The following is a 12,566-nucleotide window of genomic DNA, read 5'->3' on the forward strand; positions in this document are numbered from 1 at the left end:
AACCACGTGGCTCATCTGATACAAAGGAGAGGGACGCGTAATTCCAGTTCTTACATTCCTGCACCTGGTCAGTACAGTGATAACAGTATCTTAGCTACGTGTAATTAACTAACTGATACTACAAACACATATACATACATATGCCTTGTGGCAATCTTAGCCTGCTAAACTTGTATTTTACTGGAATTACATCACATGACCACGAATGGGTAAAGGTATATGATGGACCGCCAGAGAGCTCGGTTGTTCTTGGAAAGATTTGCCGAGCTGAAAATACCAGTTTTTATTCTTCTTCCAATATTATGGCTATTGAATTAAGAAGTGATAGCATTGCTCGAGGAACAGTCGTCCTGGCCAAATACAGAACCCGCAGTGCAATCACCGACATACCAGGTAATACTGTAACAGCATTATAATACTTACAATAAATATATACACACCTCTACAATATTATATATAAAACATGCATTGGTTGGAGTGAGGTTTGTGTTCCTGCTGCCAGATGAATTTTTTTCTTACATATGGATGGAACTGGAAAACACACGTATTGACAATCAATTTATGAATTAATCTAATTGCACGTTTGCTTTTTTATAATAATTAAAGGCACACTCAGGACCCCTAAATCACTTTTGCTTGCTGATGTTTTATGTGTGAAGAGTGTGTCCTTTTTTTTTTTTAATTTTGCAAAAACTGCAGATTTCAACAGAAATTTACACATTTATAAATTAAACTTGTTACAACACACCAGCTGTCAAGCAGACGACCAGTCCTTTTAATTCCTGGTTCGGATATCTCGGTGGAGGTAAACTCAAGAGGCAGCAATTGCCCAGAGCACCTGCCTTGCAAATACTTCTCACTGAGCTGCATTGGGAAGTCTGTGATTGGACAGCCATAGAAAGTCTGGGCGGGGTTAGAAGAGGAGGGCTTGCAAAGGCTGCAGACAACCTGCATGTTTTTCAAGCTGTTTTAAGATATATCCCCAATGAAAAAAACAGTAATTAAATGCATGCATGTTTGCATTTTAGGTATATATATATATATATATATATATATATATATACTAAACAGTGATTTTCTTTATTTGCGTAGGGGAGTGTCCATTTAAAGGAATGCATGTATACTTGTTAAACCAGATACAGAAAAGATGCAATTGAACCCAAATATGCACTTGTCTGATATATTTATTTATTATTGCAGTGAACTGTGGTGAAATATTGACCGATTTAAATGGAATGATATCCTTTTCACCAAGTAAATCTTCTAGTGATGAAGCATATTATTGTGTTTGGTTTATTCATGTTCATAACAACTATAAAATTCAACTTTATTTTACAGATTTTGTGTGAGTATGCAATGTTACAATTTTTGTATATATAAGTAAATGGCACATATAAATATATTGCATGATTTATATACCCAACCAATTCTTTATTTTAAGGCACATTCATCCAGGGATTTTAAACTGCAGTAACATAGATCAGGGCTTATAATTTCAAGTCATATGCTACTAGCCAGGCCTCAAAAGTTACTTGCCATTGAAAGGTCCGAGTCACACTTACCAGCATAGGTGTGCACATGGGAACACCATAATGCACCCAAGAGGCAGCAGCCTCTAACCTCTGAGACCCCACTGCAGCCCCTCTCCCCCCTGCTACGGCACCTAACCCCCCAACATCCTCTACAGCCCCTACAATCCCCCAATCACTCACTACAGTCCCCATCACACCACTGCAGCCCTACCCCACCCTGCCTTGCAAAGAGGTCTCATTGAGCTGCATTGGAAAGTATGTGATTGGACAGCCACAGAAAGTCTGGGTGGGGTTAGAGGGGAGGGCTTACAAAGGCAAGATATCTTCATCTTTTGCAAGCTGTTTTTAAATATGCAAAAATGCATAATTAAATGCATGTATATTTCCATTGGGCTATATCTAATACATATAGATTTGGGGAGGGGGGGAAGGGGGCAGTGGAGTGTCCTTTTAATGGTAACATACATTAACTGAACTATTGAATTATGTACATGTTGAAATTAATATTTATATGTAAATTTTGTGGGGGGTTTTTACTATATGAGAAAAAAATACATATTTTATTCTGTATTTATTTTCTTTATTTCTTGTCTTTTTACGCTTCAAATGAAGGATGCTGGATTTCTTGTCCTGTAACTCTTCTTCTCTGTTGGTGTATGATGGGACACCACTTGGGTCTCATATACTCGGTCAACTCTGCAAGACCCCTGAGCGGAGATTTATCTCAACTTCGAACAGCATAAGCATTGTGTATTCCAGTAGAGATTCAATTAGAAGAAATGGTAGTTGGCCAGGCTTGACGTTTAGAGCAACGTACAGCTCAATTCTCCCCAACAACCAAAGCGGTAACTTGTATGATCTCCTTTTATGATTACTGTGTTTGCAATGTTATCAATTAAATAGTGTTTGACAGAGGTTTGTCTGGTGTGTAAAGCATAACATTATAAATATATACAATATAAGACGTGTCTCGAATGTTTAGACTTATTTAATGCACACCATTTATATGAAAGATGTAGAGTAAAGATAGCCAACCAACTGGCCTCCCTCCACCTTTTAACACCAAATAAAATTAGCAGTCTGATACCATTTGGAGGGTCACTAGGGAACAACACCAAAAAAAATCTTAAAATAAATATTTTCCCCCCTATAGGTAGTTATGAGTTAATAGACACCATTTCAATATTTTTGGCATCCACGTTAAGAAGCAGTTTGATTTACAAACAAAAAAAGAGGATAATCTCCCTAGCAAGCATGTACTGGCCCTACTTTTGTATTTTCTTTATCATTTTTTACTGCGCTAGAGAATGATAGGATCTAATTGCTTTTCTAAAGAGGAAGTGTAATTCTACATTATCAAATCAGCTAGAAAATAGGCTGTCTCTGAGTTACTCAGTTTTTGTGAAATTGCTCCCAAACGGTTTGACAACAATTTGTCACAGACTCTTAGCAGTGTAAGCACTACTCTGAGCTGTTGTGGTTATGCTGTGTAGATTGCCATTTTAGCTGGTCTTCTATTTCTCCATAGAAACAAATTGAAGCCACTTAGGCACTAATGAAATAGCATAAATAGTATAGTGAGAGCAGTGGCGGCTCTAGACTTGGCGAGGCCTTAGGCGAAATTCATACATGAGGCCCCCACTAACACCATTATTGGAAAAAAATTGCAGTTGACTTGTGTGTGTTTAGAAGCTGTAGATATATTGAAGGGGAAGCTTGCAGTACTGGATATAGAGAACTAGTCTTTGTATACATCGTTGCATTGTCTACCTGTGTGTGCCTGAGAGTGTGTGTCTGGAAGTGAGTATCTTTGTATATGTATGTATGTTTCCCTGAGCATGTGTATGTTTGTGTACTGCCTGTGGCCTTTGGCATTAAGTTCATGGCGACGCTATGTTTTATGACAGTGTGTAGAATGATTGCCTTTAGGGGTTACAGGGTGAGTAAAGAAGTAACTGTGGCAGGGTGAGTGTAAAAGAGCAGGAGGGTGCCAGAGTGCGCAGAGTGGTGCCCGTGTGTTTAGAGGGAGCGATAGTGTGTGTGGAGAGAGGTGACAGTGTGTGTGGAGAGAGGTGACAGAGTGTGTGGAGAGAGGTGACAGAGTGTGTGGAGAGAGGTGACATAGTGTAGGGAGGTGGCATAGTGTGAGGGGGTGGCATAGTGTGAGGGGGTGGCATAGTGTGAGAGGGTGGCATAGTGTGAGGGGGTGACAGAGTAAGAAGGGGGTGGCATTAGTGTGAGAGTGTTACATTCGTGTAAGAGGTGTAACATAGTAAGAGGGGAGAGACAGAGGGGGGTGACAGAGTGAGAGGGGCTGACAGCGTGAGAGGGAGGGTGACAGCATGAGAGGGAGCGACAGAGAGAGAGAGGGGGCGACAGAGTAAGAGGGGGCGACAGAGTAAGAGGGGGCGACAGAGTGAGAGGGGGCGACAGAGTGAGAGGGGGCGACAGAGTGAGAGGGGCGACAGAGTGAGAGGGGGCGACAGGGTGAGAGGGGGCGACAGGGTGAGAGGGGGCGACAGATTGAGAGGGGGTGACAGGGTGAGAGGAGGGTGACAGGGTGAGAGGAGGGTGACAGGGTGAGAGGAGGGTGACAGAGTGAGACAGGGTGAGAGGGGGGAGACCTAATGTGTGAGGGGGGAGACCTAATGTGTGAGGGGGGAGACCTAATGTGTGAGGGGGAAACCTAGTGTGAGGGGGAAACCTAGTGTGAGGGGGAAACCTAGTGTGAGGGGGAAACCTCGTGTGAGGGGGAAACCTCGTGTGAGGGGGAAACCTCGTGTGAGGGGGGGTGACATAGTGTTGGGGGGGTGACAGAGTGAGACAGGGTGAGAGGGGGGAGACCTAATGTGTGAGGGGGGAGACCTAATGTGTGAGGGGGAAACCTCGTGTGAGGGGGAAACCTAGTGTGAGGGGGGGTGACATAGTGTTGGGGGGGGTGACATAGTGTTGGGGGGGTGACATAGTGTTAGAGGGGGGGTGACAGAGTGAGAGAGGGTGATGGTGTGAGGTGGGGTGACGGTGTGAGGTGGGGTGACGGTGTGAGGTGGGGTGACAGGGTAAGGTGACAGAGTAAGGTGGGTGACAGTGTGGGGGGTCACAGGGTGGGCGACAGAGTAAGAGGTGGGGTGACAGGTGAGGTGGCAGAGTGAGGTGGTGTGACAGGTGAGGTGGCAGAGTGAGAGGGGGTGACAGGTGAGGTGGCAGGGTGAGAGGGGGTGACAAGTGAGGTGGCAGGGTGAGAGGGGGTGACAGGTGAGGTGGCAGGGTGAGTGACAGGGTCAGATGTGGGGTGAGAGAGGGTGACAGTGTGAGGTGGGGTGACGGTGTGTGGGGAGTGACAGGGTAAGGTGACAGAGTAAGGTGGGTGACATAGTGTGGGGGGTCACAGGGTGGGTGACAGAGTAAGAGGTGGGGTGACAGGTGAGGTGGCAGGGTGAGAGGGGTGACAGGTGAGGTGGCAAGGTGAGAGGGGGTGACAGGTGGGGTGGCAGGGTGAGTGACAGGGTCAGATGTGGGGTGAGATGGGAGGCAGGGTGAGGGGAGTGACAGGTGGGGTGGCAGGGTGAGAGGGGGTAACCGGGTGAGAGGGGGCGACAGGTGGGGTGGCATGGTGACAGGTGGGGTGGCAGGGTGACAGGAGAGGTGGCAGGGTCAGATGTGCGGTGAGAGGGGAGGAAGGGTGAGGGGGTGACAGGTGGGGTGGCAGGGTGAGAGGGGGTGACAGGGTGAGAGGGGGTGACAGTATGAGGTGGGGTGACAGTGTGTGGGGAGTGACAGGGTGGGTGACAGTGTGGGGGTCACAGGGTGGGTGACAGAGTAAGAGGTGGGGTGACAGGGTGAGATGGGGTGAGGGGGGGGTCAAAATGTACCTTTTTCCCTGGTGGTCCGGTGGGATCAATCTGTCTGGATGGCTCCCTGGTGGTCCAGTGGGCTTTCCGGTCTGCAGCTCCGCCGGATGCAGAGCTGCAGACCACATGGGCAAAGTCTCGCGATCTCTATTCAGAGCGTTGCCGTGGTAACCCGCGGCAACGCTCTGATTGGCTGGAGATCGCGAGACCTCAGTCTGTAGCTCACACCCGGCGGAGCTGCAGACTGAGGCTGGCTCTCTCCCCGGGCGGACTGACAGGAGGGGCCTCGCACCCGGCGGCATACCGGGCAAGCCGCCGGGCCCCCACCTGTGTCGGGTCCTCGGTCATAGACCGAGAACCCGACATGTCAGTCTGCCCTCAGGCGATTTAGGCGGCCGCGAGGCCCCTGACTGCGCGAGGCCTTAGGCGGCCGCCTAAATCGCCTAATTAGAGAGCCGCCTCTGAGTGAGAGCAAACTCTATACACCGAATATAAAACAGGTAAAATGTATAAAACAGGCAATGTTACCATATGTCTTGAATGTCCTAAAAATATAAAATAAAGAACATAGTATAGCCTGCATAAAATAAACAAAGTAAAATAAATATAAAATTGCCCACTCACGTGGTGCTGAGCCGTAAACAGTGGCTCAGACTATATGCGCCTTATGAAATATTCCTGGAGACCGCAATGCTGGAAAAGCAGGTTAAGTTGATCACTGAAAAAAATCCCCTTGTATCAATTGATGAAAGCCAAGTCAGGAAGTACAGGAACAAACTTTATTTGCGTAAAATAGCATAAAATGGAATCTCCCAAATATATTGACCGTTATGGTCTTTATCAAAGTGCTCTTTTACTTTGTTTATTTTATGCAGGCTATACTATGTTCTTTATTTTATATTTTTAGGACATTCAAGACATATGGTAACATTGCCTGTTTTATACATTTTACCTGTTTTATATTCGGTGTATAGAGTTTGCTCTCACTATACTATTTATGCTATTTCATTATACATTTTCTGTGTGATTTGGAGTGATTCACACTTGGTGATTTGAGCACCTTTATCAATATTCTTCCTTTCTATTATTGTGTTTTACTTAGGCACTAATGCCACAATCCGTGCCCATTAATGTTAACGTACTGTACAAGTATTGTTATGACACTCACCACCAGGTAGATGAAGCCGCCGTTTAGTGAATAATCCCCTTCTCCAGAAATGCAGATTTAATCCAACTGATCGTCAAAACTCCTGAACGGAGCATACGAACTCGGCAACTCCCGATCAGCAAATCAGTCGAACTCCTTCCACAGCTAGAAATAACGAAAGCGCTGTCCAAATAATAATTCCCCCACAAACGAGACCAAGCTCCGTCTTGAGGGTCAAACAGGAATGTGTTTAATGGGGGCTACCTGCCCGGTATTTATGCAGGTCTCCACAAGGTGGACACTCCCCTAGGGGACCTTGTGGAAGACTGTAAAACATATTGGACAGTAGCCAATCGCAGTGGCTTCAACATAAGCCCTTCCCATCTTACCCATAAATCCTTCTTCTCTATCCCGGAGATAATTGGGAAGAAACCTAATTATCTCCCAGGATAGAGACAATCGCCATTTTAAAATACAATAAGAAAAATACAGTAAAATACATAACTGAAGAAATACCGAATAAATATGGTTCGTGTAACGTATCCCCAGATAGCCTGAATCTGAGTGCATATTTCTACCGAATAGCGCTCAGATCCGATGTACCTAGTTCAATCGCCATGGAGTCAAAGTCTTTCACAAGTCCTTCGGTATACGAATGACTCCATGGGACGGCTATCTGGGTAAAGTCCATACGAATTTTAGAAACTCCCGAACTGACCGGTGTTCGTACGCCTCGACGAAATAGAAGGCGGGCGGCAACTACCAGCGGTGTTCGGTAGATAAAGTGTCAATTTTTAGTTCCATAGGATTTGCACCGAACACCGCTGATTCTCCTTGTGTCCCAAAATGGCCGCCGCCTCATGGTCGGCATACGAACGACGACCACCCGTACGAATGAAATGGAGAGGTGTCTGCGGTTAACCACAATGTTCTGATTGGGGCCAAGAGGTTAACCAGCAGCACACTCCTCTCCTGGGTGGCCGTCTGTTCGGTTGTTTCAATCGGTGTTCCAGAATCACATGAACAGGGGCATACGGACAGGAAATCCAGCGAAAATAAAGGCAAACAGACGAACCAGCAATACAAGTCTATACAGATGAATCTGTCACAAGTGTCTCACATTCATTTCGATAAGTGAAGCAAAGCATATGCATGTGACCCTGTGTGATACATTTTCAGTTCTTCTCCCATTGGTTTCATACAATGAACTCCAGCTAGTTGAAGTATGAATCATTCTTTCATAAGTACTGTATAATAAATAGACACCGAGTGGCATCCTGCACAGTGTGTCCTATTTATGAGCAGAATAGTATGGATAAGATCAGATAAATACTGACCAATGAAACTAGCCAAAGTTTTAGAATAAACAAGCATTGGACTGAGCATGCTCAAAGTATTTATTGGGCTCTCCTGTTCACAAATATGACCTCTTTCTGGAGATGGAGTTAAGTGTTACATGTCTCTATAAATGATGCCAAGGGCATCAGCTCCATCTTAGTACACAGTTATAGTAGAAATTGAGGCCATAACTCCAACCCTTGAAGTGTGGACAGCTACAATAGGAGAAGTTGGTGGTGAAGAGCAGGTGAGTGACTTTCCCCTAGGCCCTTAAGACCGAGACAATGGGGAATGACTATTTATATCCGACTGTATCTCCTCAATAATTATCTCATGTAAGAGTGTCATGGGCTAGAAATGATGAGCCTACTAATATTTGGGGTTTTCTTTTGTTTTAGATTTTGTTTTAGGTCTTGGTCTATCGGGTGTTTATTTTCTTTGTATCTTTTACTTATCATTTTAGAATCATGGGTTTGCTTTTCCTCTTGCTTCTATTTTGATATTTGGATACTTAAAACTTTGATTGTATCAAGAATAGAAAAAAAAAAACATCCTTTCATCCCAGTGTAGTAGTACATATATAGAACGAGTCTGGAAAATGGGTACCTAGAGGCTTCTGCTGAATCACTTTTTGATTTTTTTTGAAATTTTGCATGACATTCTTGGATATACTCTATCCCAGGTTCATCCACTCTTCTCAGACAGTTCCTCTGGTTGAGGATGTTCTATGGACCTGATGCTTTGTATCTCCTTCTTCTATATGAATGTTGTTTGGCCTTTCCCACATTCTCCTTCTCTTTACACAATCTACTCTGATTTACTTAAGGGCACTTACTCTGCTCTTTTTTTGTCAACTTTCTTCCTTTTTATTATCTACGTTAACTTTCTGCTGCCATTTTATGTCCTTTTTTCTAGATCTGTCTCCTTCTTAGCATAATCAAGCCGAACACTGTTCTTGTCTGTTGTGTTCCTGCCTTATTTTACCCACTGTGTCTTGATTTACAATTTGTTTCCTCTCTTTTTAATATAGTTACTCTTTCCTGTTTCACAAATTTTATGGAGGCTCAAATCTCACTGTCATATCTTCAGTCGATGGGTTATTCTCCGGAGACAGTTTTCTTAAATGACCCAAAATGTCGTCCGCGGGTTATTTCAGGATGGCTGGAGTTTCATGTTCCCTATCAGGGATGTCTAACGGTGGAACAGGTAGGTAGTTGAATATAACTATGATGTATACTAGTGATAAAATAGACACTTCACAGTACATATCTGATCCGTAACATAGCACAACGGTTCAACAAGTATTTTATGCTTCAAACTGCGTAGACAAACATTTTGTCCAAAACAAACAAATAATGAACTGGCTAGTTAACAACAAAAAAATAAAATAAAATATAATCTTCAGATATGAAGAAAATAAAAATATTAGCAGTTTCAAATATGATTGTACAGAACTTGAGAAAAGAGCAGCTTTGAGAATCAGCGGTCATAGGTATACAATTTTATAGGATTTGGTTTTACAGAGTAATCACAGATAGTCATGAAGTTAGACAATCCTAAACGTAAATTGTTTAAATTTAATAATGCTCATTTTATGCAGAAGCACCACTCTGATAATGTAGATGCCCATAGGACCTACTCTGTGTAGCATATGCCAAATGCTAAAGCCTTATTATAGATGTCCTGCTCACATGAAGCTGAAGACTCTGCATATGCCCACAAATGCTAAACACAATGCTTGGACAAATGGAGAGACTCTATAATTCAAGTGCCTTGGATCACTTTATAAGGATGGGCCTCAGAGTAGGGTTTGATGGGTCAATAACATATTATTAATGAACCAACTTTAATGATATTACATACAATGAATGCTTAACGTATGGAGATTTGTTTGACTTGTTACGGAAGATGACACCTTTTAAATATCCAATTTAAATTTGCCGCCTCACAAACTCAGGTTCTTCCGATTGCATTGTTCATAACATTAGTTCATGTTTGAGGCTCTAACGCTCAAATTTCTGACCAATAACTTTCTGCGAGGTCAGCCCGCACCCAATGTTGCATTTGGTAGGGTGCAATTGGCGCTGATGAATTATCCGTGGATTTTCTGTACCACAGTAATGGGAGTTTTCTTACAGATTAAGCTATTTAAATTAAAATGAGCTTTGTCGGACATGATTAGTTGATGAATAAATGAATTGTTTTCTTTGGCTAATTCGTTGTTCTTTCGTGAAAAAAACCATGATGAATCTCGCAAGACTCAGGTATAATGTTATTTACTTGTCAAATCCTACTCGGAATTTTGCCCATCCCTGTATAACTGTGCAATGATGGGAATATTGCCTCCTCATGGTGCTTATTTAAAAGGTGGATAACAGTGACATATATATGTTTTGAAATACGACGCTTCTAACTGTATATTTGACGTTTTTTTTTTTCCAAAAACAGGCAGAAACTGATACAATCAGTTACACAAACAAGCTATGGGCTTATGCAGCTGAACCAGTGATAACTCATAGAAAAAAACTCAGTCTTACCCTAAAATGTGAAATGTATCAGGAAGCCATGGTGGACACAATATACCATGCAGACGATACCATTGAGAATACCTTAACGCAATATGGCCTCTTCTCAGCTAACCTGACTTTCTTTCAGTCAGCAAGCTTTCTTTACCCAGTACTCCAGTATCCATATTATATCCAACACAATCAGGATTTGTACCTCCAAGCTTCACTTATCACCTCCGACCCATCGTTAATTTTGTTTGTGGAAACATGTGTGGCTTCTCCTGACCGCCTTAACTTTTCAAGAAATATTTACTACATAATTCATAATGGGTAAGACACGTTTTAAGATCATGTCATTAGGCTCTAAACCAGGCATCATGATAGCACAAAAGTTTCATAAGCTTGTTCCAACATGGATATTGGAAGTGCCCGGGTTCCCCCTTCCCCACATTGTAAGTATTTAGAATGGTTTGACTCTTACCTGTTCCTTGCCTCCTCTTAGCTTCCAGGAAAGCACTCCCGAGCTTAGACTGGTAGTGCAGTCAGGCTTAGCACAAAGAGCCCGAAGCTCTCTGTTTGAAGTAGTGGAGACAGGGAGCGGTGGCTTGCAGATCCCATTTATGGAGGCAGACCTTCAGTACCAATCAGTATCTCCTCATAGAGATTAATCGAATCGATGCATCTCTATGAGGAACATTCAGCACCTCCATGCAGAGCGTGGAGACCCTGAATGTAGGTGCTGCACACGGTGCAGCGCTAACATAGGAAGCACTTATAGTGGCCATCTGTGTGAATGCCACTAGAGGTGTTACTGGGCAGCAATGTACACACTGTCTTTTCTCTGAATAGGCAGTGTTTATATTGAAAAGCCTGCAGGGACATGCTATAGACACCAGAACCACTACATTAAGCTGTAGTGTTCCTTTAACAGTTTTGATTATTAACCCTGCTATTATCGAAATTGCTCACCAGTGGAGTAACTACAGTGAGAACAGGCATTGAAACTGTGGCTCAAATCCAAACTTCTGAGCGACCATGTGGCTCTGCACCTCAATCTGCAATCTACTGTTATTGAGCAGGAAATTAACTTTTCACTACTCCCTTTATAGCTGAGCCCTAGTAGTCATTGTGGTCAAGGGATAAGCCATCATTCATTACTATATGGTACAACATTACATGCGGAGCACAAGACTGAGTAGATGGTCATTGGCTGTTGGGTTAATAGATTTCTGACCCCTGGTTTTAACAGATCATTGTTAATAGCAATCACACCACACCATTAGATAAAATCATCTCACTGTTAATTATTTCAGAGTCACATTATTTTGAAAAAAAAAAGATTAACCCATTAAATAGTAAATTCATTTTTGATATTTCAGGTGTAGCAGAGCCCCTGGCTATCGGACATATTATTCCTCCTCTCAAAGCACAGTCCGCTTTGGATTCAGAGCCTTTAGTTTCCTGCGACAAGATTCCATTGTGTACCTTCGATGTAAACTAATTGTCTGTAAGCAGTACAGTTATCCATCTCGCTGCAGCCAGGGATGTATCAAGAGGCACAAGAGAGACGCCCAATTATCTCATGAAGAAGTGTATGTTGTAGCAGGACCAGTGGAACTTGTGCAATAGAAGAACAAAACCAAGTTATATGTTCTTTCTGAATATTATATCTGCTAATTACTAGATCCATAGGAATGTGTGTTAATTCACGCTTTCACTTGTAATGTAAAATGTCAAGAGAATTGTTTTCCAAATTTCATGTATCTCAAATCTCAAAATATAAAATATATAAAATGTTACACAATATTGCACTTTATGTATGATCCTAGATCATGGTTGTTTTTTTTCAATTTCGCAAAAAGTGCAGATTTCAATAGAAATAAACACTTTTATAAATTACCTTGGTTTACACCCCCCTGGCTTTCAAGTAGACAACTGGTGCAATCACTTCCTGGTTTGGTTAACTCAGTGGAGATAAACTCAAGAGGCAGCAACTGTTCGGAGCACCTGCCTTGCAAAGACTTCTCATTGAGCTGCATTGGGAAGTCTGTGATTGGACAGACACAGACAGTCTAGGTGTAATTAGAAGGAGAAGGCTTGCAAGGCTACAGACAAGAGAACTGCAGGTTTTGTAAGCTTTGTTTAGATATACTTCACACACAAGTTTGTTGATCCGTACTCATAGGGAATC

General features: G+C 42.9%; 1 protein-coding gene across 1 annotated transcript; it reads left to right on the forward strand.

Annotated features, from left to right (window-relative positions):
* Positions 1-206: 206 nt before the first annotated feature.
* Positions 207-12,026, forward strand: LOC134575577 (deleted in malignant brain tumors 1 protein-like). The gene is made up of 6 exons (XM_063434898.1): positions 207-393; positions 1,201-1,345; positions 2,145-2,377; positions 8,899-9,074; positions 10,317-10,705; positions 11,755-12,026. Exons 1-6 carry the CDS (start codon positions 303-305, stop codon positions 12,002-12,004), a joined length of 1,284 nt encoding a protein of 427 aa, XP_063290968.1. The 5' UTR covers positions 207-302; the 3' UTR covers positions 12,005-12,026.
* The last annotated feature ends 540 nt before the right edge of the window (positions 12,027-12,566 follow it).

Source organism: Pelobates fuscus, chromosome 10, assembly GCF_036172605.1.
Source record: "Pelobates fuscus isolate aPelFus1 chromosome 10, aPelFus1.pri, whole genome shotgun sequence".
NCBI classification, from domain to species: Eukaryota; Metazoa; Chordata; class Amphibia; order Anura; family Pelobatidae; genus Pelobates; species Pelobates fuscus.

Coding starts and splice junctions, on each gene's coding strand:
- LOC134575577 (XM_063434898.1), top strand. CDS start 303: ATGGCTATTGAATTAAGAAGTGATAGCATTGCTCGAGGAACAGTCGTC. Junction 1,346..2,144: donor CTTTATTTTACAGATTTTGT/GTGAGTATGCAA, acceptor CTTCAAATGAAG/GATGCTGGATTTCTTGTCCT. Junction 9,075..10,316: donor GATGTCTAACGGTGGAACAG/GTAGGTAGTTGA, acceptor TTCCAAAAACAG/GCAGAAACTGATACAATCAG.